The sequence below is a fragment of the Chionomys nivalis genome, chromosome 4, assembly GCF_950005125.1.
Source record: "Chionomys nivalis chromosome 4, mChiNiv1.1, whole genome shotgun sequence".
NCBI lineage: Eukaryota > Metazoa > Chordata > Mammalia > Rodentia > Cricetidae > Chionomys > Chionomys nivalis.
In genome coordinates, this window is record NC_080089.1 from 89,384,760 (window position 1) to 89,412,191 (window position 27,432).

The window sequence follows — 27,432 nt, forward strand, 5'->3', positions numbered from 1 at the left end:
CTTAAAAATGCTTATAATCGCTTTTAAGTAAACTTGGTTAGCAACAATGGTATTTATATTTTCTGAAGTCATTGTCTATATTTCATGTTTTTCTCCTTTATTCCCTAAACACCTAAAATACAGATTCCATCTCACCATTTCAGTAAGATTGTGACCTTATTTTTATAGCAATTGGCAGCTACTAAATCATGACTAGGATGTTCAGGAAATCTATAAAAACATCTGTTCATTCTTAGAATTTCTTACTTCCCACTAAACCTAATGATAATTATATTTCAGGAAGTCATTGGCCATTTTTTGAAATAAGTAGGCATCCTTAGGCCTTAAATTCATTTTGCTTGCTTTTGTTGATTTGCATTTTGAGTGAATGTGGAATGGTGATGTGAGGCTCCTCTCTGTTAGCTATGAATATGTTTTATTACCATTAGTTAACAAAGAAGCTGTTTTGGGCAACAACTTAGCAGAGTAAAGCCAGGTGAGAAATAGAAACAGAGATATAGAGTAGGCAGAGTCTAGTAGATGTCATGCAGCTGCTGAAGGTGAAGAACACCACAGGAAACTTACCCGTAGCCCACAGCCTTGTGGCGATACACAAATTAACAGAAATGGCTTAATTTAAGATGCAAGAGCCATCTTGAACTATGCCTGAGACCTTAGCTAAACAGTGTTGTAATTGACATAGTTTCTGTGTGATTATTCAGCTCTGGGTGGCCAGGGAACAAACAAGCAGTCTCCATTTACAAAATGGCATGTGCAAAGTAAAACTGATAAAATCACAATAGGCTTCTGCAGGCATAAAATTGTAACTGTCGTCTCCCCACAGCAGCCAGTTGAAGCAACACACTTTTCTTACCACACCTAATTACTAGAAGGAACGCTATGCCTGGAGAAAACAGAAAGAGCCCCTAGGGTAAAAAGTACGATCGTGAGCTTCTACCTTCTTCACACTCGTGATATCCAGTCACAGGGTTGAGTTACGGCAAAGAATTACACAGTGTGATTCCTGATTGTACCTTCTTTTCCCCTATGCAACTGGAGAGGTCGGAACACAATAAACTAGACATTGTGGTCAACACAGCTATGTGTGGGCCTCTTCCACTGTTACAAGGTGTAGCTTGCTTCAGTCACACTTCTTTTGTTTCCTTCAAGTTTACAGCTTTTATCATTATGGTAAATCCCTTCCTCATTGAGTCTCAGAAAAGCAGGCTTTTCTCCTGTCCACACCCTTCCTTGTTCACATCTTACCTCTTACAGTTAGAAGTAAAGGAGCCAAAGTCTTTAAGGATGGGTGTGTCCCAAGTTTTAATGCCCACACATGCCCCACTGTGACATTTTAGAGTACGGAGTAGTCTATTTAGGTGGGCACAATTTCTGAGTCAAATGCTGATTCCTCATTCCAAAAAAGAAAAAAGCAAAAACCAACGTGACCAGAGCATCTTAAAAACAAAGTTGCCTTCACTTTGATATCCTAAAAGAATGCAAATTCAGTCAGTCTGGCTCTTCACCAAATCTCCTTTGCAATGCTTTTGGAATTTGAGCATGGTCAATTGTTTAAAGTAGGAACGTCCCTGTGACAAGTCTCCATTCCCTCTTCTGATTTATTTAGTCACCACCAACAACTTATTTTTCGTTATCAGTGAATATTAATTTTACAGGATGAATTTTCATTGTGACATTTTCATACATGCTCTGATTATATTCATGTTTGCCCACTCTTTTCAAATTTTACTCGTATCATCTCAGTATCTCAGTTTAGCCTCACACCGTTTAGGTCTTGAAATGTCAATAAAATAATCTCGTCTATGCTCATTTTTCTACTCCAACAAATACTAGGTCCTTCACATAGACTATTCTTTATATACAAGTACTTAATAGTGTCTCTCTCGTCCTTAAAATTAGATCATACCGTCTTCCACCTCCCATGATAAAATTGAATGTTTTCTTTACAAGACTTTAGAAACAACGGCTCCTTTTCAACCTCTCCAGCATTAGATTAGATAATACTAGCAGTTATAACTTATTTTCCTCAAACATGATTATCAAGATGTACTATGAAGGTACAACTCCTTTTTAGATTCCTGGCTTGGAAGTAACAGATTTGCTTCTGTTTCATAGATGACACTGGTACTATTTCAATCACTCCCGGAAACAAGGAAATATATTTCTAGGGCTTACAACCATTGCTCAGTAACAATTGCGTTCTGTTAGAAGAGGGAACATGAGTTTCGGTCTCTGTTGCAAGCTGAGGGAGCTCTGCCAATACCATTCCTTCTGCTAAGCTATATATATTAGTTTTCTTCAGTTACACCACTGTGTCTCTTCACATCAGTATTGCCTTCGGCTCATGGCTACTTCCTACTTTTTCCTTTAAAATTTAGTTGAGCCATCTATTATAGAAAGCTAGCATTCCTCTTCTTTCATAAGAAATAACTTCTTTGTGTAATATATATGACCTCATTGTAATAAATGACTGGATAATCTTGATGTACTTCTATACAATATTATTTTAAAATGTCATTTTTCAATAGGACCTCAAACACATTGAATTAAATATCTAGCATTTGAAATTATTTTTTTTTATTACAAACTTCAGGAAATAGTTTTCTTAAGTAAAAAGACCTAAGAGTTATAAGTACATATACTTAAATGCTTGGTTGCTCATTTATTTAAGAGGAGTTTTTGTTTTAGTTTTAGTGGAAATTCCCAGATGATGGTACAATTTTTTTTTTAACAGCTCAGTAGGAAACTTCTTTCTTTTCCTTTCTGAGAAGACTCCACACTGCATTTCCCTGCTTTTCTTGTAATCTATGTGACCCTTTACCCTCCTTCAGGATACAGGATACAAATAGAAGTGAAAAATGTTATCAGTTCATTGTACAGTTGCCCAAACCTCTGTGTGTGGCTAAGCCCTTTCTCTTCTTTTGTGAATAGACCATATGATAAAGCCTCTACCAACCTAGAAAGCTATATACTAAAGAGTCTAGACCCTGGGTCTTAGGATACCGCTAGGTATCCACATGCAGCACCAAACAGGGACATGTCCATTCAGTGGTTACCTGTTCAATGCTTTATTTTTGATCTCCTGTTATTCATAAGGAATGAATTCTAGGGACACAACATTTAAATCATTCACTAAGGTTAGTTTTTCCGAGTAAAAACCTCAGGTGAATGTGAGGCACGGAGACATGAGGAGGAGAAAGAAAACTCAAGTGAGTCACTACTCTACAGCTGCATCCCATGAAGCCCTGCCTTACCTATCGCCCTGTGGCAGAGACAGTCTCAGAGCCACTGGTAACAGCAGTTAACCTAGGAAACACCATGCACAAGGGCACTAAGAAGGCTTGTAGACAGATTGTGCTAATGATTTCAGCACTGTTAACTTTACCCATAAATAAATTTCAACTGCTTAGGCTTAAAAAAAAGAAAGACTCACAAATAACTATAACCGAATTATAAAACTGAAATGAAATGAACGCTTTTATGCAGAAGGGGACAGTAGTAAGGACCCTTCTTTGACCTGAGTAGGAAATCAGGTATAGAATAATGCTAAATATCCTGAGTTCATAACAGCAAGTCAATTCAAACCATGAATTACCTTGAGCTATGTAAATTCAGGGTCCATTTATCAAGAACTGGTGTGCCACACTCTCGGGGTCCTTTCATATGTGAGTTCACCTTTCTCAAGACTCGCTCTTTTATGGCTCACAGTAACATGGAAATGCCTTGCATCATTGCTTTCTATGAAAGAACAACACATCCTATACACACATGTTTATGTGTGTCCAGAAATATATACACATACACGAGTTGTTAGCCTTGTCCAAGATGATTTCCAGATTTTTTTTTAGTTGAATATACTTAGAAATGCACCAATCACAGGCAAGGAAGGATGAGCTCACTAATCAAAATTCACCTGCGAACCTCTTCCATCTTTGTTTCATAAACACAGCGCCCCAGAGAATACCAAATGACTCATAACACGTGACGCAGGAAAAAGGTACCTCCCAAGTCATGGGGAAATTTCTTAGACACGTACCACACCGGGCACACTAAATCAGAAACTTTGAAAGCACGACCATCAATTGTAACTTTAACCAGGTGATTCTTCTCAGGCTGTAACTGGAGAACCACCGTTGTATTCAACAAAAGCAGACGCTCATTTTCCCACGAGCAAGCGACCGTTCAGACCAGCCCCAAATGTGTTCAAGGTAAGGACAGTAATTTTCTACAGACTGTAAGAAAACGAAAGTAAGACCACTAACACCAAAAGGCACCAAACGATTGTAAAAGCCTTAAGGGGAAAAAAACAAAACAAAACAAAACAAAAAAACAAACAAAACAACAACAAAAACAGAAAAATGCTGCTAGGCAAAGATTTCAACAATCTTGAAAATGCAATCAGGGAGGATGGAACAGATGTGGTAACCGATTTACCACTTAGGAAAAGATGCAAAGCAGGAAAGTAACTTGACTTCCTGCATAGAACCCCCATAGGTGGAGAGGTTGTAAAGAAAGTTCCCAGAAGAGGCCACTCCCCCGGTAATGAATGACCCTCCCTTCCAAGGCAATCAAAATTTCACTTCCTTTTAGCGCCCACCAGCTGCTTGTGGGCGGGGCGGGGAAGGTGGACTGCCTGGCCTCAGCGCACAACCGGAGAATTCTGGAGTACAGGCTGCGGTCAGATCCCTCACGTCACTCAGTCCTTTCGCGAGGTTTCTGGGAAGGCTGAGCTATAGCTGCGCCACTAGCAAGGGATTGGGACTCAGGACTACTAGGACCCGCTGATCACATCCCTGACTTCAGCTTGCCCGGCTGCCAAATAAAAGGAGCCTCAGGTGAGCCCCAGCATTCTGTGCCACCCAGGACGGAACTCGCGATCTGTGTGCGCATAGGAGCAGGGTACCAGAATGGGGCGCGGGAGGTTTGGGGGGCGGGGTCTGAGCAGGCTGGGGACCCTTTGTATGGTCTGGAAACTGGGGGAAGTGGCCGAAAGACCTGGGCTAGAGACCCCGGAAGTGGAGAGGAGAACTCAGCCAGAGGCCATGTCTCCACCGTTGCTCAGTGAACCAAACTGGTATAATTTCTTTGAAAGTCCCCGCAGGACTTTCTTCAGCTTAGCACACTGCTTTACAGCCCAGAGCAGCCCTGAATTGGGGCTTGAAGCTGTGCTCACTTGTAGCTCTGCGGTAGCACTCTTGTCCAACGTGCTGAGTCCACAATGGATTCCCATTGCAGGAAAAGAAAGGTTAAAAAACAAACAAACAAACAAAAAACAAGAATCGTTCACCTGCTAGCTCTTTAACCAAAGTGTTCCCTTGGATTATGGCTAGAACCCAAACTGTGCTGTGCATAGCATTCTAGAATACCGAAGTAAGGAATACAAAGGGAGTAAGGAACAGAGTGGGCAAGACCACTAGCTGCGCTTTCAGGTTTCTGTTACACCATAGCCTTGAACTCTGACCCGGTTTCTTTACGTATACTAGCTCTTCTCTGAAACTGTTAACTAAGACAAGACTTTAAAATGTGTCACTTTTTAAAATCCCATCACTTGGGGCGAAGTAGAATCTCTGAGTTCCAGGCCAGCCCTGTCTACAGAGCAAGTTCCAGGACAGCTAGGGCTAGACAAGAGACACCCACCCCTGACTGGAGAAAAGCAGAAAAAAAGAACAGAGAGAGAGAGAGAGAGAGAGAGAGAGAGAGAGAGAGAGAGAGAGAGAGAGAGAGAAGGAAAGAAGAAGGGTGGAAGAGGAAGGAAGAAAAGGAAGGAAGAAAGAAATACAAAACAGCAATAACAAAAGAGTTTCAGTCACCTTGGCATAAGTTAATAAGTTTCATAAAGAAATAAAGAATCTAGTCAAAACAACGTTCATTCTATCAAATACTTGGCAAAGTCCCACACCAACAACTCTCTCCCTGGTTCCTGTGTGGGTTGATTTCTGTAATCTTGTTACTGGAAGTTGGGTCCGATCACCTCTCAGTTCCAAAACAAACAATTCTGCTTTCTTCCGGCTTGGCAACCTAAATGGTTAATTGCACCAAAGCTTAATGGAAATCATGCCAGGCAGGTCAGGTTGGGGCTCTTCCTTCAGTCAACAAGAGCTTTCTATCTGGTCGCTATCGACAACTGGGCCACTTTGAAGAAAAAACAAACAGGGAAATAGAGGGGTAGTAAGAGACACAAGAGTCTCTGAGTCTGGCCAGAGAGCATCAGACTCCTTGAAGGAGTTTACCGTAAAGTGGAGACACACCTGGGTGACTGTCTCGTGTGCCCCTATCATCGTCCTCTCTAAAGACGGGTCCTCCTCTGCTCTGTAATTCACAGATCATTCATTCCCCTGAATGAAGGGAGATTCTAGCTTCAGAATTTCTGCTGCTCTCCTCCCACCTGTCACACCCACACCCATAACTCCACGGCCTGGCTGATGATAGTTTCCTTTGAATGTGACTTTGATCTATCTCGAGGGCACCACTGCCACCCCTATGTAAATCCATGCCCCGCTAAACCTTTCTAATAGCGCCATTATTTTCTCTCAATGTTCTACAGGATATACTTAGATCTCTTCTCAGTCCCTAGGTTTGCTGGTGAAGTGTTTGTATAGAGCTTTGCATGGTCTATAGTATAGACATATAGACTTTGTACTGTCTGTATAGTATAGACAGTATATATGCTATATGTCTAGTACAGACACTATAAACTCTATACTGTCCATAAATATTGAAAAGTTTCTGCACCACGCCAAACCTCTCAGCCAATGCAACAATTCAAAATCAGACCAAATGAAACCGAATTAAAAAAAGCTCAGGTTTAATGGGTAAAACGCTCCCGGATGATAAGGGGAAGAGAGCTTGAAAAACCATGTGTCTGTTTTCTGGGGGGCAGTTTAAATACCCTGTGGGCTTAAGCATCTCTGGGGGACAAGCCCTGTTTGGTGGACCTTCTGAGATGAGGCATGGTTTGGGGAGAGAGAGATGGGGGAGGAGGACTTGAGCTTCCACCAGAACAAATACCTCCCCCCCTTTGAAACCACAGGATATTCACAAAGTGAATACTTCTTCAGGAAATATATATGTATGTATGTATGTATGTATGTATGTATGTATATGTATATATGCATGTGTGTACACACCACACTCTTGTAGTATAGCACTAAATAAACAGGGCTTGATAAAACCAGCTCTAATTAGTGTGTGTCAACAAGGGTTCTTTTCATTTTGAAATTAAATTCTTGGAAAAAAGCTTACCTAGCCATTAAACTATTGACCACAAGAATAAACTGGAACCCAAGGCTTTGATATTTGCTAACAAATTTCAATGAAAGTTGGAAGTCTTTTTTTTTTTCTTTTTCAGTGAGCCAAAGGCAAGAATACAAAGATGTGAAAAGTGAAAAAAACACGTTAATTCAGCCAGTTAGTGAACTGAGTGGCTGGCATTAAACAACAGCTTTTGTTCCTTGGGCTTAGGTACTCCATTTATAAGTAATTAAAAAAAAAAACTCAAATTAATGTAAGAGCATTGGGCTTCCCAGAGGGGCATTTTGAAATCATACAGGAACCCAGTAAGCATAACTGGGTTTCCAGATGAATTTCTGCTTCTTTAAATTTACTTCTTATTTTAGTAGAACATTTGACCACAACACTTTCCATGGGTTTCAGCTGGTGTATAATCTATTTTCTTTCAAAGTTTACAGCATTTCATTTAGAATTTAAACTTGTTTCCTTTTCATGATGATGAAATAGAGATGTGGATTTTGACAGGGAAACTTCCTGTTACAGGGGACATTGCACTGCTAAGCAATGTACTTGAACAAGTTTACAGTCAGCGGTGCCCTGTCCCCAAATGCTCACCAATACCTTGAAACACCCATTTGTGAAATATATGTGCATATTTATCTGCTCCAGTTTGACTGCCATCAAACCCACAATTTAACACTTGAAATGTGTTTGTGTTAAATGCTTTCCAACCCTTTCCAAACACATAAAGCCTACGTAAAAATTTAACTTAAAAAAGTACCTGAAAATTTTTTCACTTGTGGCTCATTGTGGTTCTTGCCTTGCTGTGTGGACTACTACATTTGTTTGTTTTCTCACCATGAGATCTTATTCAACTGCTCAGCACTTTGAGATGTTAGTGGTGGTTTTGAAGCTGTGAGATGCTGCTGAATTTTGTCAGGACATACATTGATGGTTAGGCTGTGGAGAAAATGTGAGCTGGTTTATCTCCTACAAGGGATAATTTATAAAGAAACATTGATTCGTAGGCATTTAATAAGTATTATAGTTAAATAACCTCAATATAATTTGCACTCTTTTTATAGGCATGGGTAATTAAAAGCAATAGGAATTTCAAGATCCCAAGAGACAGGGGTTTTCTGTACCATGTATGGATTGTGAAAACATGATCATGGGTCCTCATGGTTTCTTCCTGTCCCAGGTGGGAATGTTTTACAATTATGAAAAAAGAAAAAAAATCAGGAAGGAACTGAGGAGATGGCTCAGTAGATTAGCACACTTGTTGTGCAAGCAGGAAGTTTACAGGTGGGATCAGGAGGATCTACAGAGAAACTCAGCAGGTGTGGCCACTGCCTGCAATCCCTGCGCAGGCAGGAAGCAGAGACAATGACTCTCATAGTCTGGCTACGGAATTGGCCAGTTCCAGTTTAGCGAAAGGTGTGGCTCAGCAAATTAAAGTGCAATTGAATATAACAGATGTCAACTTTGGCCCTATAAACTGCAGCCCATGTCTACACACATGCAAACATACATATACAATTGCATGCATACCTCATTCATAATTAAAAGAAAAAATGTTTTAATTAAAATTATTAATTTAAGAAACCCCAGAAAAGAAGTGGGGATTTGTTATTATAACAACAAAACAGAAAGTATAAATAATTTTATTTATATTTACTTTCATTAATATGTATATGATGCTTCAGTGTCCTATAAATGTGACACATAATAGAGTTGCAGAGAAGAATTTATTAATTCGGGTATTTCTTGAAGTTCTTTATTCATTCTGGAGAAATTGTAACTCCCTAATGTGAGTTTGGATACATCATAAACATTATTTCCTTTTTTATTAAAACTTTCTGAAACTTCAAAAAACATGAGCAGAGTTGGTCAATGGTGGCGCATGCCTTTAATCCCGGCACTAAGGAGACAGAGGCAGGCAGATCTCTGTGAGTTCGAGGCCAGCCTGATCTGTAGTGCAAGTTCCAGGCAGCCAGGACTGTTACAGAGAGAAGCCCTGTCTTGTGGCGGGCACGGGGGGTGAGGAACAAAACGAAATAAGAGCAGGAAACATTATTTAAAAGTCATCAGGTTGGAATAATGAGTGACATGCTTCAACTAGGAATACAGCTGCCGGTTATTTTCAAAGCTGTGTGGACTAAACTCTGCTAAAGTGAAGGCAGAAAATCATTTCTACAGCTAAGGGGAGCAGTTTGGGTGAGCAGACACAGGGCAAATGCCTTGGTTCCTTAGACACACGAGGCTGTATTTTAAGTGGCACATGGACAGTCTTAGTGGCTGCCTAATATTTGCTCTAGATCTCACACATGTAATTTTAAATCTTGAGATGATGTTAGTACCCAAGGTGAATAAGAACCCACATTTTATTGTACAGAAGTTTTTCTAATAAGTGGTTCTCCTCCCGATCATAACTAAAGCCTCAAAATTATGAAATAAAATAATAAGAAGACATCAAAGAGAGAAAAGAGAGCCCTATTTGGGGATTTTTGCACAAGGAGGAAATGTTCTTTACCTCCCAGGACAAATGAAGCCAGTGTCCTCTTGGTTGGCTCATTATGCAGACAGAACCTTATGTCACCACATTCTTAAGATCAACCTGACATGGCTTGGGAATTCCCTTCTTTCTAGCATGCCATTCATTTCTGGCCTCACAGAAATTCCTAGACCAAAAAAAACTCATTCTGAGAAGGAATATTTTTAAACAAAGATCCCATAGTCAAGCTGACTGGACAGACTAGCGGTGAGAAACCTGATTCAGTAAATAAGGTAAAATGCAACTGAGGAAGATACCAGGGTTAATTCCAGCCCTTTAAACTCCAGTCCATGTCTACACACATGCAAATATCCATACACACAATGGAAAGAAAAATGTTTAACTAAATTGTTAATGCAAACTTCAGCTGTTGAGCTGGTTTATCTTGAACACTGCATGGTTTATGGAAAGGGAGCTGTTTTTACTGTATATTTGAAATTCAAAACTATGAAAGGATTTTTTTTTCCAGTTCTAGGCTCTATTTACAAAATCTAAAGAAACATGAACAGAGTAGTGGAGGTGCATGCCTTTAATTCCAGCACTCAGGAGGCAAAGGCAGGCAGATCTTGAGACCAGCCTGACCTACACAGCTAGCCCCAAGATGGCCAGGGCTACACAGAAAAGCCCTGTCTCAAAAGAACCAAAGTCAAACCAAAAGGAAACAGAAAACCAAAACGTAAGAAAGGTAAAGTTCTCTGATTGACAGCAAGATAAAAATGGCTAAAACCTACAATCCCTTAAAGTTTGTACTTAGTTGAGGCTATAGGCTTTTGTAAGCTGAATGTGTTAAAGAGTGCCCTAAGAAATAGGGGACGTTAGTAAAGAGATGGCTCAATGGTTAAGAGTATTTGCTAATCTTGCAAAGGATCAAAGTCTGGGTCCTGGAACCTTCATAGAGTCTCACAACCACCAATAACTCTAGTTCCAAAGGATCCATAGCTCTCTACTGACCGTTTCAGGCATCAGATGCACACAGTGAACATACATACATGCATGCAAAACCATTTAAACACAGACAACAAGAATAAATAAATCTTAAAAATATAAATGAAATGGTGCAGGTAAAAACTTTAAGGACATTTAACACACAAAGGACACCACCTATTTCTACTCCAAGATTTGTCTTTCTTTTAACTTGATATATCTGCTACTCTTGGCATATTTTATGAAAACTAATATTCCTTTCAATGCATAACCTTTCATAATGAAAATTTGATGTTGAGATAGATGATCATGGCATTCTATGTGTGTAGATTTCATATACATATACATGTATGTATATTTATATATATATATAAAGTAAGAATATATATTCATATAGTGGACTCTGAAAGATTAACATAGTCTGATATAACATATAACCTTATACTCAATTGTAATTACATATGCTTATTAGTTTACTATTAGCCCTAGGATTAATTGGAGAAAAAATTAAATATTTATATTTCTGCCCTTAAGGACTGATGATAGCCACTGGAGCTGGCTACTGGTCAGTTAATACAAAATCATGTTTCTATTGTTTAAAGTAAAAAGAGAAATTTAAATGGGTTACACAAGTTTTTTTTTTAGATTTATTCTAGTGTAAACCTATTGAGATTTACTTGATCACTGCTGAACGTCTTGCATATAAGGTACTTAAAATTGGTGTGGTAATACTTAGAAATAAGTATTTCATTAATATATGAAATTTTAGCTGGGCAGTAGTGTTGCATGCCTTTAATTCCAGCACTTGGGAGGCATAGACAAGAGGATCTTTGTGAGTTTGAAGCCAGCATACGCTCCAAAGCTACAGAGAAACCCTTCTCAACAAACAAAAACAAAATAAAAAGATAGGAAATTTTTTACCTAAAATTGCCAGTGATAAACAATTTTGAAATGAAGTAGAAGATGGTATTTGTTTCTCAAGAATAGTGATTTAATTACTTATATAGTCACATTTATTTATTGGCTGCTTTATTACTCAGCATTGCACAGTAAAGAAGCTAGTAAAAGGGCAGCAAATACTGGAGTGTGCCAGACACGAGGAGGCATCAATTTAATTCAGGAGAATAAAAGTTTTAAGGAACAGAATACTAAACCTTAAATTTGGAGCTCAAATAGGGCAAGTCCATAGATCCTGGATTTTAAAGTCCAATCCTGTGCCCTGGAATTCTCTCCTGCTATCTTGTTAGACGGTTCCTACAGCTGAGCTCAGAGATTCATATGTGAGCCACCTGCTTCTTTTAGAAGCGCTGTTTGTGAAGGCTGCCCATTTAGCTCTGCTGCCTGTTGGGTGTGTCTTTCACAGTGTTCCTTCTTGGATCCTGTTTCCAAAAACCCTTAAAAAAATGTGTCCACCATCATGACCAGCCAAAAACTTCTGAAATTCTACTAAAAATGAGAAGTATGGGGATGAGGATCAAACCCAAAAGCTTGAGTAAGCAGATCAGTCTAGACTGACCAGACCTGTGCCTGCAGAGTTCATGAGCACCTTGGAGCAGTCACATCTTTCCAATAAATCTGTAGATAATGGACTAACGTCAGATATTCTGTTTTCAGAACGGGTTAAACTATGGAAAAGCACAGTAAGTAATTCATGTTGAGTATTCCCTTTTCATAAAATCATCTGATAAGACATTACTTGATTGTAATGTTTTATTTAGCTCTTGAAATTGCTCTTTTGGTTCGCTGCTATGCTATTATCCTCAATGTATTACTTAGTGTTCTCGCATGAGAAGATAGGCACAAATGGGAGTGGTACCATTTAATTAGTGACAGCAGGTAACAGAGGAAGGTGTATGTTAAATGTACAGATATGTACATTGTGCAGAGCTTACTATGTCTTATCCAGAGGACTTTTCTGGGCTTTTGGACACAATTTGTATACATTAATGGTTATTTTAGTCATACTAATCAAAGAATAACATTTTTATATCAGTTCATTCTCTAAAGTATAGAGATGCATACTTTCATGATGTATTTTTTTATAATATACACATCTTTTAGGATTTAGTAATATTGATCATATTGTTCTTCCTCTTTTTTCCCCTCTCAGGAAAGTTCCAAATAAATATATCAAGTCTACAATATAAGATTTTGCCGTATTTAAATTCTGAGAAAAAAAACATTGCATATCTTTAAAAATATTACTAGACAAATCATTTTCTCAGAAATATTTCCCTTTCTCTTTTATCTTTGTTGAGAGAGTCAAAATTATATATATATATATATATATATATATATATATATATATCTCACTATAATCTAGTTTTGATGAGGACAGACCACTTGGTTTTCTTAATGAGTTTTGTATTGATCTAAATTGTCATAAAACAAAATTAAAGATGTTGAAATACAATTTGATAAATTTGAGCTATTTTACATGCTAGCAGTTCATTCAGCTTAGAGAAATTCATTTGATCACAGGCACCATCACTTTCTTACTCAATATATTCATATAGTTATATGCATATTGGTACATTTGTGCCTGAAGAGAAATAAAGTGTATATGAATAAGTTTATATAACATATATACAAATCTACATGTATACATAAAACTAAAATATTTTGTGATAGTTATCTCACAGGTTTATGATTTTTTTCTAAGCAACCTAGTTTAAATTTGAAAAAAACATAAAAGACATGCCATTCTTTCAAGCGTGTGAATCCATTTTCACAGCGTGATTGAAGCAAAAGTCTCCTTCACATTAACACTTTTGCAGGCAGAACTCATATATGGAGTTTACTTTGCCCGTTTCAGTTCTATGTAGTGGCATTTCATTTGTGTTTTTATAACTAAAGCTTGCCTGAAGATCAGAGAAGTAAAACATCCACACTGGTCAGCCTTACAGACCAGGCAGTGGTGACACACACCTTTAATTCCAGTAGCCATACTAGTTTGCCATAGAACTCAGGCAGTAGGGCTGCATGCCCTTAATCTCAGAACTAGAGAGGATCTCAGTCTCAGTCTCATTCTGAGGCTTCCTGGAGGCAGGATCACCATTTTCGAACTGAGGTGGTGGTAAGAGTCAGTGACTGGCTGCTTTGCTTTTCTGGTCTTCAGGTGAACCCCAATATCTGTCTCTGAGTTTTTATTAATCGTGCCCCAGTTCTGCATCACACACTATCTCAGCACTGTCTACTGTTCTTCCCAACGCACGTTAGACTTAAACTGACAAGCATGTACCTCTCCCTGAATTGCAGGCATGCAAACAGAGGCTCCTCACGCAGGAACACACTTGCCAGTTGGGTATGGCCCTCAGTATCCACCAGCAGCATTCCAAGGTAAAATACTTGTTGCAGATGGAAAAATAACGCTAATCAATTGAAATTTGGAATGGAGAGAAAGAAAATTTGTGGGCACATATGTCTTTATTTTAGTACTTCTTTTTCATGAAATTGTATTAAAGGAGTTTTGGCAGCTTCGCAGTTTTTTTTCTTTTGTTCCATGTATTTTCCATAGGGATATTTTTTATAGAGGGCAGTGAGGTGACTTGTAAATATACTCTAGAGTATGTTTATATTGAGCAACAGTATTTCACTTAAAACACATAATTTAGAATTAATTTTATCGACGGCTCATCTGTTGTGAGAATTGCTGCGAGAATGTCATGAGAATTAGGAAGTTTTCCGTGGGTCTTTTTGAGTCCTACGGGACTGGGGATTAATTGTATTCAGTGAAGTAATGGATAAATGAAGGCTACTTAACACTGGAAGCTACCTAGGATTCTTGTTTCCACTTTGTGAGACTTATAATGGACACCTTTACTCTTCGCCAAGCTTAAAGATGCAGATTCGTAATCGCAAAACCACAGTAAGAAGGGGCAGGTAGGTGGTAAGTTCAAGCATTTAGTGAAAGCCTGACACATGATTAAAAAAACAAAAACAAACAAACAAACAAAAAACCTCACAAATAAGACCCAGATGAAGCAAATCTGTGGAATGCTTACCTTGTATGTGTGAGAACATAAATTCAATCCCCATTACTAAAAAAAGAAAGAAACAACTTGATGTTGTAATTATGATGATTCTTGTTTTCCATGTCTCAGAAAAGTAGAGAAATCATATCATCATTTACTAGTGATATGAATTTTATGTCTTATTTTTAACCAATGCATAAAATAATGGAAAGCTTTTCATTTAGCAAATGCAATTGTCAGCATTATCTGATCTGTGCAAATGCCCAAGTAGATGCTTTGCCCAGATTTTCCAAACAACCTGGGAACTACCATCAAGGTGCTTTGTTTGGACACAAGGGTTATGCAGTCTGTTTTCTTTGCTGAGCAAAGAGATTGTCACAGAAACTGCTCTGGGAATTCTAGATTTTTTTTTTAAGATTTATTTACTATGTATATAGTGTTCTGCTTACATGACAGAAAAGGATGCCAGCTCTCATTATAAATGTTTGTGAGCCGCCATGTGGTTGCTGGGAATTGAACTCAGGACTTCTGGAAGAGCAGCCAGTGCTCTTAATTTCTGAGCCATCTCTCCAACTCTGGGAACTTGATCTTTCCAGATGTTTATAATAAAAGAATATGGTATGGCTAAGCTTCAAGGTTCTAATGTAGTGGTTGTCAACCATGGCTTCACTTAAGAGTAACTTAAATGTGTCTGGACAGGAACACCAGTAGACAACCTGTGAACTCAGGGATTGGTGATTTCTGAACTACCAGGTTTTTCTGCTGTGAGACCAGGCTTGAAAACCTCTGCTGAGTTCCCAAAGAACTGGCATTGGGAGATTTTCCAGCAAGTTTAAGATGTAAGCCAGAGAGTTAGAAAGTGGTTCAGTCCTCCTCATAGTTAGCTAAAGTGGGTATGTGTGTCTCAAGGGGAGGGTTCTGACATTTTCTTTCATTCCACCTGACACACCTCTCATCAGCCCTTCACACGGTGCGTCCTTCCTTTCTCATGGATGGGTATCAGCCACATAAAGTCATCACCTCCTGTGTCACCATCTTGTTCATAGATTCCCTTACACCAATGCTAATTTTTGTTTGTTAATGTATCGAAAGCTGACTGTAAGCCTCTTGAATCCATTCTCCTTGTACCCTGACTTCTTGATAACCCTTTGCTATGATAGTCAGAAATAATGAAGGCAATTAAAGAGCATCGTGAGGTATAGTAAATTTTCTAAGCCTTGTTTTTAAATGAGGCATGGATTTTTGTCAGAAGTGTTTTATTTATCCACTGTGGATTCTAAGTATTAAAGTTTGAGTGTCTTTCAATGTGAAATCATGGGAGCATATAATCCTTTGAATATGTATTCCATTCCTATGTAATAACTCACTATAGGAAGCTCACTGTAATTTCTTATTGGAGATTGTTCAGCATACTTGTATTAATTCCCTCTTTTCTCTAGCTACTAATTATTGAAAAGGTTCTTCAGGGTTGGAGAATTTATGTAGTGATTAAGAGCACTTGTTGCCCATGCAGAGGACCTGGGTTTGATTCCTAGCAACCAAATGGTGGTTCACAATGGTCTATACATCCAACCTTGGGGAATCTGATGCCCTTTTCTGACTGCCACAGACACCAGGCATGCACATGGTGTGTATGTATGTGTGTATGTATGTATGGTGTGTATATACTATATATTTACACACATAAGTGTGTATATATATATACATGGTGCGTATATATTATATATTTATACACACAAGTGTATATATATGGTTATATATTATATATTTACACACAAATATATATATATGTATATCTGAAAAAACCCATACACATAAGATGACAATAATAATTTGTCTCATTGCTTTTGTTATATTCTTTGGTTAAAAAACTGTATTTTCTAGAGCTTTTATGATAATAAATAGTAAGGTTTAAATTTATTACTATTGAAGCACGATTAATAAAAACAGAGAGAGAAATTGGAGTTCAACCTGAAGATCCGAAAAGCAAAGCAGCCAGCCACTGGCTCTTACCTTGACCTCAGCCAGAAATGGCGACCCTGCCTCCAGGAATCGCAGAATGAGACTGTGCATAAGTGTTCTTTCCTCCCGTGTTATAATCCTCTCTAGGCTTGGGATTAAAGGTGTGCACCACTGGGGTTAAAGGCATACACTGTCTGGTTTCTATGGCAGCTAGTATGACTACTGGGATTAAAAGTGTGCGACCATTGCCTTCTAAGGCTGACCAGTGTGCTCTTTTACTTTACCGATCCCCATGAAAACTTACTTATTTAAATACAATTGAAATGCCACTATATGCCATAAAGTTGTAAATCATTTTTTTTTCAATGGACAGAAGGAATATCAGAGGAATACACTGTATTAAAACTCTTGGCGAACAAGTATCTGGAATGTACTACGAAGAACGATTTGTCTTTCACTATATACTAGTGTTTCTCAGCGGTGTCTGATAATATTTAGGTTAAACAGTTCTTTCTTTTCCTGGAACATATTGTCTTTGCTGGATGGTGTTTAGTAACACTCCTGGATTCTACACACCCACCAGATCACAGCATCATCTTGCTTGCCAGATCAGGCAGATGGTCTCTATATTCTCAGTTCTTCCTTAGGGAGATGGAGCAAACTCTTTCCCGAGTCTGTACACATAGGATGTGCATCGTCTGAAACCCCAGAATCATCTTCTATTTGGAGTGTTCTGGGTCCTTGAAAACCTAGCTGCAGGCTTTCATTTTGGGTCTTCACAGAATGCCAGAAGGTTTATGTTGTGGACATACTTGTTTTCTCTCCCATTCCCAATTATTAGAACATATTTTCTGACAGATAAAAATTATAATATCATATAAATCCTGTATAGATAGGATTTCTGAGATGAGAACTCTCTAGATAATTGGGATACTTGTAATGAACTGACTTTTCTATGCAGTTTTGATTTATTTCACTTGCTTTTATTTCAGGACCTTCAGAACAGAATGGCTACCCCACACCCCAGCCTGGCTTCCAAAAACTCCAGAATCCTTATCCAGGGCCCCAGGCTGGCTTTCAAGGGCCCCAGGGTCCGTATCCAGGGCCCCAGGGTCCGTATCCAGGGCCCCAGGGCCCGTATCCAGGGCCCCAAGCTGGCTACCCAGTTCCACCAGGAGGTTATCCAGGTGCTGGCCCAAGTGGCTTTCCTGTCCAAAATCAGCCAGCATACAGTCATCCAGGTGGGCCTGGAGGGGCTCCGTGGATGCCAGCACCACCTCCCCCACTGAACTGTCCACCTGGGTTGGAATACTTAACTCAGGCAAGTGTATTACATGAACTATTCCATGAATCAAATAATTTAAGTGTCTAAGCTGCGGTAAGGAACAAAAAAATTCATAAAAGTCTGAAATAGAAAAATAACGTTTTATACCACTAGATACTTGTAATTCTTCTGGGTCAGATTTAGTTTTTAAGGAGAACATTAGCGTGTATAGTAATTGTGTTTCCTGTAATTTTGAATTTACCTTAAAAATGGTTATTAATCACTATTTTTAGTTCAGTTTTCTACCCAGTTTGTGTGTTGTGTCACTGAATCATCATAGGAAAGTCTCTGATATACAGGAGTTATAATTACCATGTTTCTCTGAAGGTATAAAAACTTGTATACCTTGTCCATGATAGTGGGCCTTGCCTCCTGACCTGGACTTTGGTACTAAACTGGATGTTCTTTAATGATGACCCCCAATTCACACCCTATTATATGACTCACATGTTTACCTCCAGTAAAACTCCTATCTACGTTGTTGTTTATGTCCTTTGAGTGATACAGTCTGTTAAATCCGACAGATAGAAAACAAGCCATGATTGTGCTGCACTACATGACAATGAGTTGCCGCAGTGTTGTTTTTCACCAGCACAGAGACTAAACTTTAATCTGCTGCTGTTTAGCCAACAAACACAACAAACGTAGTCCTGCGGCTACTGGCCTCCGTCCCTCAAAGTGGCTCAACTGTTCAGAAAGTAGCCTGGCTCTGTGGCTGCTGCCAAATATAGCTTTAAATTAAATCTCTGTTTTCGATTTACCAGTAAGACTCGGGAGTCAAATGCTGGGGTGAAAGCCTGCTAGCTCAGAGAGGTTGAGTAGCAAGTAGCTGGCCTTCTCACTTTGCTGGTATCTCCGAAAGAGAGCATCCTTCCACTCTGTCAAAACAAAAGAACCTATTCAGACACTCTAGGGCTCTCTATGATTACTTCCTGTCAACAAGTTGCTAACTTGGTTTCCTGACCCAAGGATGATTTTATTTAATTAATGCAAATGCAAACTCGGGGTTCACAGTATGATCATATATCCCACAATACAGCAGTATGACTTTTAGCATTTATTTGATAAATGAAATTAAGTGAAATAGGAGTAAAAGTATGCAATAAAAATATAAAGTATAATTATAATCCAATTATAAGCTTATAAACAAATAGCCTTGTGATGACTATCCAGATCTCAGTCAATCAGGTGTCTCTGTAGATGCTCTGTGTGAATTTAATTTTCCACAAGTTACTCAAAAGTATAGGATGGGGAAACTCATCTCATCAATTATTTGGTCATAAAATAGCTTCAAAATAGATATTTATAAAATTAGGATCCTACATATACCACGGAAAATCTATGCATACTACAAATGATGGCATTGGTCACACATGATATTTTTCCATATTGTAGAACAGAAATTATAAATAAATTAAAATGTTATAAATATTCCTTGAGAAACTTTTAGAAAGAATGCTATTTTATACATACAGAAACTTGTTATAAATCAGATGTATTTGACTAAAATGTTATAGTAAAGAATTTCCACAAGCATTTTGAAAATTTTAAAAATATTATCTTTTAAATGAAAAGCAATACAAATATGAAACACTGATAACTAATTTCAAGCACATATCCTCTCTTCTCTGTAACAGATAGATCAGATTCTGGTTCATCAGCAAATTGAACTTCTGGAAGGTACGTATGCCATATAATGATGGTGTTTCTAGAAGTAAAAACAGTTCATACAGTTTCAGGCCTGCCAGTCTCTTTCCCTAGAGCAGTCTTCTGTGGGAGGTTCAGCCAGGAGCTTACACATGCCTGTCTTGCAGTGGTTTTCCACCTTCCTAGTGCTCTGACCCTTTAATACAGCTCCTCATAGACTTATAAGCTTTCAGATACTATAATGTAAATAAGTCATATATATATATATATATATATATATATATATATATATGTAATTCTAAAGCAAATTAGTCTTTAGTGTTTAGGTCTTTTAAAAACAGGATGTACTTAATTTTCTTATTTTTACAAATAAAATGACATTTTATTTAATTTTTCATGTTCTTTGTAAAACTTAGATAATGAAATTACTCAGAATTTACATCTTTAGCGTGCATCACACATTACTGACATTTCTGTATTCAAATCCTAAATATACAAAAATGATGTAAACATAAAACTTTTGACTGTTTAAATTTTTACTTTTTTAGTAATCACAAGGAAAGTTAGAGGCTGTAAAAATTTTTAAATTTCATGGCCAAGCTCAAGATTTCTGAAATTGAGATATTAAAACAGCCATAGATAGGATGATAATTGATTGCTATAAATCAGTTGAGTTACAGCCAAATGTTGAGAGAAATTCCCATGAATGTAGGGTTCAGGGACTGTCTCAGCCCCACCAAAGGCACTTCAACGAGTTCACCATGACAAAGAACATCTCCAGATGCCCAAAAGTCTTTGCACATAGATAGCATATGGTGCTTGAGCTTCTACAAATTTTAAATAATTACTTGTGGTTCTGAACATATTTCTAATGAACCATGACTCTAGGATCAGAGGGCAATGAACAAGGAAGGACATCTATTCTCTCTTCCTAGCTGGACAGAAAGAGAAGATCGCAGTGTGAGAGTTAGAACAGCAAGGCCCACTACTTGAAGCTCTGTGGGTGGGAGGACTTAGCATCACTCTGTTCACCCATGATAGCATAACCTTTGTAGGGTGTGCATTGAAGGGGTGGCTACTAAGCACCATGCCTCTTGTCTAACACCTCCTTTCCACTTTGAATTTATTTCTGAGCTAAACATTATTTATTCCCTGTCCCAAAGTCCTTTGCAGATTCACTTTTGTTTTCACTCCCCTTTTCACAGCTGTGCTTTTAGAAGAATCCTTCTCGTTGCTTATGTCCAAATGGCAGGGAAAAGTGTGTGTGTGTGTGTGTATATATATATATACCACGAGCCATGGATTCAATTCATAGACTATAAACATAGCAATCAGTCTGTAAGCCCTAAACTCTGCCAGACTAGATGACTGGGTATTTATGCACATGCCTAGCCCCATCTTCCCCCTCAGCACTGCACCTCACAGACACTGAAGCTCCTTTGTGATGCAGTCCATGGAGGTGGACATGCAGCTTGATCCCTGAGGAAGCCTCACATACGGATGTCTTCCATCTTTCCTTCATACCTTAATGTTCTTCTCCTTTCCCACTGCTGTGTCCTAAGTGTTCCGGTCCAGAGCATCTCTCCACTGCTTGTCTCTCACTTCCTGCTGCTCCCTGCAGTCTCAGGCACCCTTCCCATTGCTAGGAGAGAGTCGCTGTTCCTAACAAAGTGGTGAATGGGACTTCCCCTGTGTGCTTTCAGTCTTAACAGGCTTTGAAACAAATAACAAATATGAAATCAAGAACAGCCTCGGGCAGAGAGTTTATTTTGCTGTGGAAGATACTGACTGCTGCACTCGGAACTGCTGTGGACCATCTAGACCTTTCACCTTGAGGATCCTGGACAATCTGGGCCAAGAGGTCATGACTCTGGAGAGACCCCTGAGATGCAGTAGCTGTTGCTTTCCCTGCTGTCTCCAGGAGGTCAGTGTGGAATTCCCCTATCAACTGAGAAGGAGAGCAACAGAGTTTTCTTTCTTTTTTTTTTTCGGTTTTTCGAGACATGGTTTCTCTGTAGCTTTGGGGCCTGTCCCGGAGCTAGCTCTTGTAGACCAGGCTGGCCTCGAACTCACAGAGATCCGCCTGCCTCTGCCTCCCAAGTGCTGAGATTAAAGGCATGCGCCACCACCACCCGGCCAACAGAGTTTTCAATAATCCATTAACCCTGGATGGTATGGCTACAGCATGCACTCTTGCTTTTGTAGATAGAAGTCCAAGCTCCTCCTGGTGTGCCCGTAGGTTATGTGACTCAGACCTGGCACCCTTGTCTGCCAAAGTTCACTCTTCAAAATGAGAAGAAGGAGGATGTTCTAAAAATTGTTGGCCCATGTGTCGTGTGCACCTGCTGCTCAGACATTGACTTTGAGGTAAGAAATATCACAATGTTCCTAGGATGTGCTTTCCTGACATGAAAAGAATATATTCCTATAGGATGTTCCTACTGCATTACTTAAATAGTGGGAACTGATGTTTGCTCATCTGATTAATGATTAACGATTACTCTGATTAAAGATCTGTGTAGATAAAAAGCAGAGAGTGGGGGCAAAAAAGAAGGAAAGAAAAGTAATAAAAAACATCTAGCATTTAAAATCTTTGTATGTTTTGGTGAGGAGATAGCCCAGTTGACCAATGCTTGCTGTACAGGTGTAACATTCTATGTTTGGATCTGCAGCATCTGTGTGCAAAGCATGGCATAGAGGCACATGCCTATGTTCCACTGCTGGGGATATGGAGACAAAAGACTCCTGGGGCTTGCTTCTGAGCTGCATCAGCAGTTGAAGACTCAGGCTCAAAAATAAGGTTGCGAGCAGTAAACCTGTGTCTAAAGACTTGGTTTCCACACAAATGCATGCTGATGTGCACATGCATGAGCAGCTACACACACAGTGTACACACACAAACACACTAACTTCTGTATCTCTATACTGTGTGTCACACTTTTTAAATAGAAGAGCAACCAAGCCACTAAAGTGGGTTTCCTAGGCTCTTTCTTTCTTTTTCCCTTGTTCTGCTGTTCTACGGAAAGTGTCCCCTTTTGATTTTTTGGGTTCTGACCAATATTGCAGTGTGCACTTTCCTGAGAAGAGGTGGATGACAGTCATTTGCATATATGCCACCTTCTTATACAGATACTGAAGACCCAAATGCAGATTATCTATGCCTTATTAGTGACAGTTTCAATGTGATTAGTTTAATAAAAGTTTTTATCTTTTTAAGGTTTTACTTGTTTCACTGGTTCCATTGCCCATAGTCAACAGTGGTTCTGGAAATATCAAATGGGAGGTCCCAGAAATAATATTTATAAGATGTAAATTACGCCCCATTTCCAGTAGAGTGAACTGCCCTCAGGCTGTCCTGCTCTATCCTGGCTACATGTGTTCCATCTTCCTGCACACCAGACCATAAGGTCTTCCATGAAGCTTCTTAAATCTCAGTCAGATATTCACTCTTCTGCTCTCTCACTGGATGATCAAGGAGCCTTTATGCATTAGCCCAGTGGTTCTCAACCTTCCTGACGCTGCCACCCTTTAATACAGTTCCTCACATTGTGCTGACCCCAACCGTAAAATTATTTGTTGCTACTTCATAACTGTAATTTTGCTACTGTTACGAATTGTAATATAAATATATCATATGCAGGATATCTGATATACAACCCCTGTGACATTGTACTTCCATAGGGATCACGACCCGCAGGTTGAGAAACCATTATCTGAAAGCAATCACATGACCTCGGCAGCCTTTATTTCATTTCATTTCACTTCTTCATTAAGGGAAGGATTAATAGAGAACAAGATCTTTTGAGAGGGACACCCATGCCCGTAACTTTCATCATAGGATATTATCATATTTTTCTATTTTACTAATGTTTCTTTTAAAACATTTAGTTTTCATGATTTATACAATACACACTATAACAGTAATGTATGAATGGTAAATTATTTTGCACTTGCTAATTACTGGTTTGTATCTCCAGTATTGTCAGTCTTGGTTTATGTGGCCCTCTATGCCTGACTATAATGTGTAAATGACAGAGAGTACTAAGAGGTTACAAAAGAGCATTTGTTTTAGAGCAGCTTATCATCACCGTGTCATATCTGATACAACTCTAATGGTTCATGACTTCAACCTGATATCACCATGCTCGCATCATGGCCTTTCATCCATCCGAGTTTCTGTGCATTGATGGAAGCTCATGACTTTTCATTCATGTTAGAGATAAACATCAGAGCATGGAAGGTGCCATCCTCCTCCAGCCACACCAAGATGCTGACTGCCTCTGAATGTCCCCGTGTTTCCTTGGTAGATTCTGTCTGAAGCAAGGGATTTAAAGGAGGCTGCTCCCTCCTTTGATGCATTTTGTTTGTTTGGAAAGGACACATCTCCTCCTGCTTTGACTCAAGCCTGTGTGTACATATTTTGGTGAGCATCCACGTGCCCTCTGTGGAGTGGCTTTAGTTTGTGTCCTACCCATTCTACTATAAATTCAGCCCTGGGCTTTCATCCCACAAAGCCCCCAAATCAGAACCCTTTTCACACTGGAAATTTGATTCCACACACTTCTTGCAATTTTTTACTCCCCACTTGTTATCAAGTCCTACCCCACCTTTGCCCTGGGAGCCTTCCTTGGAGCTTCTCATTGGTCCCTTCCACTCACAGCTGGTCTTTGTTGGCTTTTGCATCTCACGCCCTGCACTGCCTCCCACCTATGGGAAACTGTCAAGCCTACAAGAAAGCAAAGCTTCTTGAAATGGCATTTGAGCAGCAGTTGTATTGTTATTTTCCCAATAATAGAAATAATCTAGACAGTGCATCAGTGAGGTATTAAAGGTTTCTCTATTGAAATTTGTTTTGCCTTAAGTGTAAGAATTTGTATTGTCTGTTCCTGTTGGAACCAGAGAATGTTAGTTTTGTCAGTATACAATTAATAGTTGTAAGAACCTATAGTTTATATAATTTAATGCAATATTTGTTTCATTGAATCGCAACTTTGGAAGCATGTCTGCTGTTTAGTTTTGGAAATGCTTATGACTTTTATTTTTGCTCTGCAGCTCAAATCTCTAGATGAAGAATCTGTAGTTGGCAAAATTTCCAAGCAGTGGTCTGGTTTCGTGAGAGAGGCCTTCACAGACGCAGATAACTTTGGGATCCAGTTCCCACTAGACCTTGATGTGAAGATGAAGGCTGTGATGCTTGGAGCGTGTTTCCTCATAGTAAGTCTGTTCCCACTGGTCCTCTTTATCGGTGGCTTTCTTAGCGTCATTCCAAAATCATTCACCAAATTTTTGTATTCCAAAATGGTGAATGAAATGAACAGGTTTTTATATCAGTATTATGTCACCATTCAACTTGGTCTGAAATTCCATTTAAGATGACACTGGGCACACTCTAGCACATTTGACTGAGGAGACTGTTTGCCCATAAGACAGAGGTCTCGGGGCTTAGAGTTATTCTAAGATTCAAAATTGGTGCTTTGGGGGAAGATGGCAACTTTTTTCGGCACAGACAAGGTCATGAAGAATTTAATTAACTTGTTCATTTAAAATTAGGCAAACTTGTGGGAAATCCATCCTTACAAAGATAAATCCTGGCGAGGTGAGAGGAAGTGACAGTGAAATTGCTCAAGCCAAGCGATTAGCAAATGGCTAGAAGGGGAAAGGAAAATAAAAAAGATCCAAGAAATAAAGTCTCCATGATTTGATAGGACTCATGGAGGAAATGTCAGGTTAGACCCGCACAGGACAAAGCGGTCTGGGGAGACAGTGAGCCTGTTCAGGAGAGAGCTGCTGACCCAGCTACACCCCTCCTGCTGAGCTGCTGCAGCAACCCCAGGTCCAAAGCTGAACCTGGAACTCATGTTGCTAGAGACATTCCATTCCTAGAAAGGACTAGCAAAAGTTGAAGGAGCAAGATAAAAATAATTCAGCGCGGGTGGGGGGGAGTTATAAAAAAATGGTATCTGGAGAATTTATCAGGACATTAATGAAACTGGTCTGGAGCAGAGCAAAGGCAGAAGGGGTAAAATGATTGCTATTGAAAGGGAGAGGGGAAGGCAGAGCTGGTATGGCTGTATTTTCCCACAGTTCTGATGCTGCTGAGTTTTAATACCTTCCCTTTGTATGTGGGGATTGTTTTCTGTTTGGTTGTTGAAAACTCTTTTTCTTCTTTTTGTCTTATTCAGGATTTCATGTTTTTTGAAAAAACTGGAAATGAGGACCAAAGAGCAGGAGTATGGCAGTAGTTTCTTGAAATTCCTCAAGAGATTTAAGGACTTCATTCTGGTGGATATCTAAAAGAACACACATGGCTTTTTTTCTTTGTTGAAATAACTGTGTCGATTAACCTATGATGCCTATATCTCCTGTTGTACAATTGTGCTTTCGAATTATAGTTTATTTTATGTACTTTTGTCATGTATTTGTTTTTATACATCCTTAAAGTGTTCACTGGGAATTAGTGAGAAAATATATGAATGTTTACACATAGAAATGAGATTGTCTAAGAAAAATGCTTTGACTTACAATCTTTGATTTATTTTCTATTTTATAAAATCTTAAATGTTATTGTAATTTAACATGAAATTACATATTAAATGTAATTATAATTTATACAAAAGACTTGATGTTATTTATAAATACTATTTAAAGCCTTAAAAAGTTTCTGTTTCCTTTACCTTAGAATTAACTATTACTCAGTATAGTTATTATTAAGGAAACAATAAATGTGTTTTCTTTCCCTCTTTAGAAATTCAGCTTAGTTATGTAATTCTATTTATATACTTTTCTACCAATAATACCCTTATTACATAGTGATAATAGAGTTCAATATATAATAATGATACCATATATGTATGTGTATATATATCTATGTATGTGTGTATATATGTATGTACATAGATACATACATATATGTGCCCTTTGTACCTTTTGGGGACAGGGTCTCATAATGTAGCCCTGGCTATTCTAGAACTTGCTATATAGATCAAGCTCTTTGAAATCACAGAGATTCTTCTGTTTTTGCTCCCTGAGGACTGGGATTAAAGGCTTATGCCACCATACCCCACCTGATAAGACTTTTATTGACAATCCAGAAGTGACTTCCAATGAATAAAGGAAGTCACAATTTTATGCCCAAGGAAGACTCATTTTAAAGACTTAAAAAATTTCATAGTGGCACAATGTTGAAACTATTTTCTCATGGAATGTTTAGCTCCTATATTCTAATATTTCTAGGAAAAATTGGTTACTGCTCAGATGTTCAGTAAATAGAACATATATAAACCTCAACAGTTATTGATTACAATAATAGTCAAATGCCCCAAATAAAAATGTATAGATCTATTTTAACTTGTTTTTGTTAGGTCCAAAGTGGACCTACAAATGACAGTGCTGCTGGCGACATTCTAAATGACAGTGTGGATGGAGCCAGCTTAGGCTGGACTCTGACCCAGTTAACGGTTGGATTGCAGATTGCTAGAGGATACACAAAAACCTAAAGGCCTCGTTTCTTAGAAATCATGTGACAGTCATGCATTTTGCATGACAGGAAAAGCAATTATTTTCCTGTGGGGGCACACACAGAGGTGAAGCTATTTCACCTTGTCTGAAGGTCAGAGAATTTGAGGGTTTTTTGTTTGTTTGTTTGTTTATTTTCTATTTTAAAGTTGTTAACAATAGGTGTGGCTACAAAACAAGAGATCCTGACCTAAGGTGTGGTTACTTGGTGTTTTAGACATTACGATGGCCTACAGAGGTAGATCTGTCTCACCCTGACCAAAGGTCAGAGAATACTTCTCCTTTTGAAATAGGAGGTTTGA

The 27,432-nt window shown here is 38.7% G+C and overlaps 1 protein-coding gene across 1 annotated transcript; it reads left to right on the forward strand.

The window, feature by feature from the left end:
* The first annotated feature begins 4,628 nt into the window (after window positions 1-4,628).
* On the forward strand, window positions 4,629-26,261 carry LOC130873023 (phospholipid scramblase 1). Its single transcript, XM_057767519.1, has 9 exons — window positions 4,629-4,835; window positions 12,323-12,348; window positions 13,967-14,047; window positions 17,637-17,965; window positions 19,606-19,648; window positions 21,319-21,539; window positions 21,821-21,982; window positions 24,668-24,829; window positions 25,798-26,261. The coding sequence occupies exons 2-9, from the start codon at window positions 12,336-12,338 to the stop codon at window positions 25,855-25,857; spliced, it is 1,071 nt and encodes a 356-aa protein (XP_057623502.1). The 5' UTR covers window positions 4,629-4,835; window positions 12,323-12,335; the 3' UTR covers window positions 25,858-26,261.
* The last annotated feature ends 1,171 nt before the right edge of the window (window positions 26,262-27,432 follow it).

Coding starts and splice junctions, on each gene's coding strand:
- LOC130873023 (XM_057767519.1), top strand. Junction 17,966..19,605: donor GGTTGGAATACTTAACTCAG/GCAAGTGTATTA, acceptor TCTCTGTAACAG/ATAGATCAGATTCTGGTTCA. Junction 21,983..24,667: donor GCTCAGACATTGACTTTGAG/GTAAGAAATATC, acceptor TTTGCTCTGCAG/CTCAAATCTCTAGATGAAGA.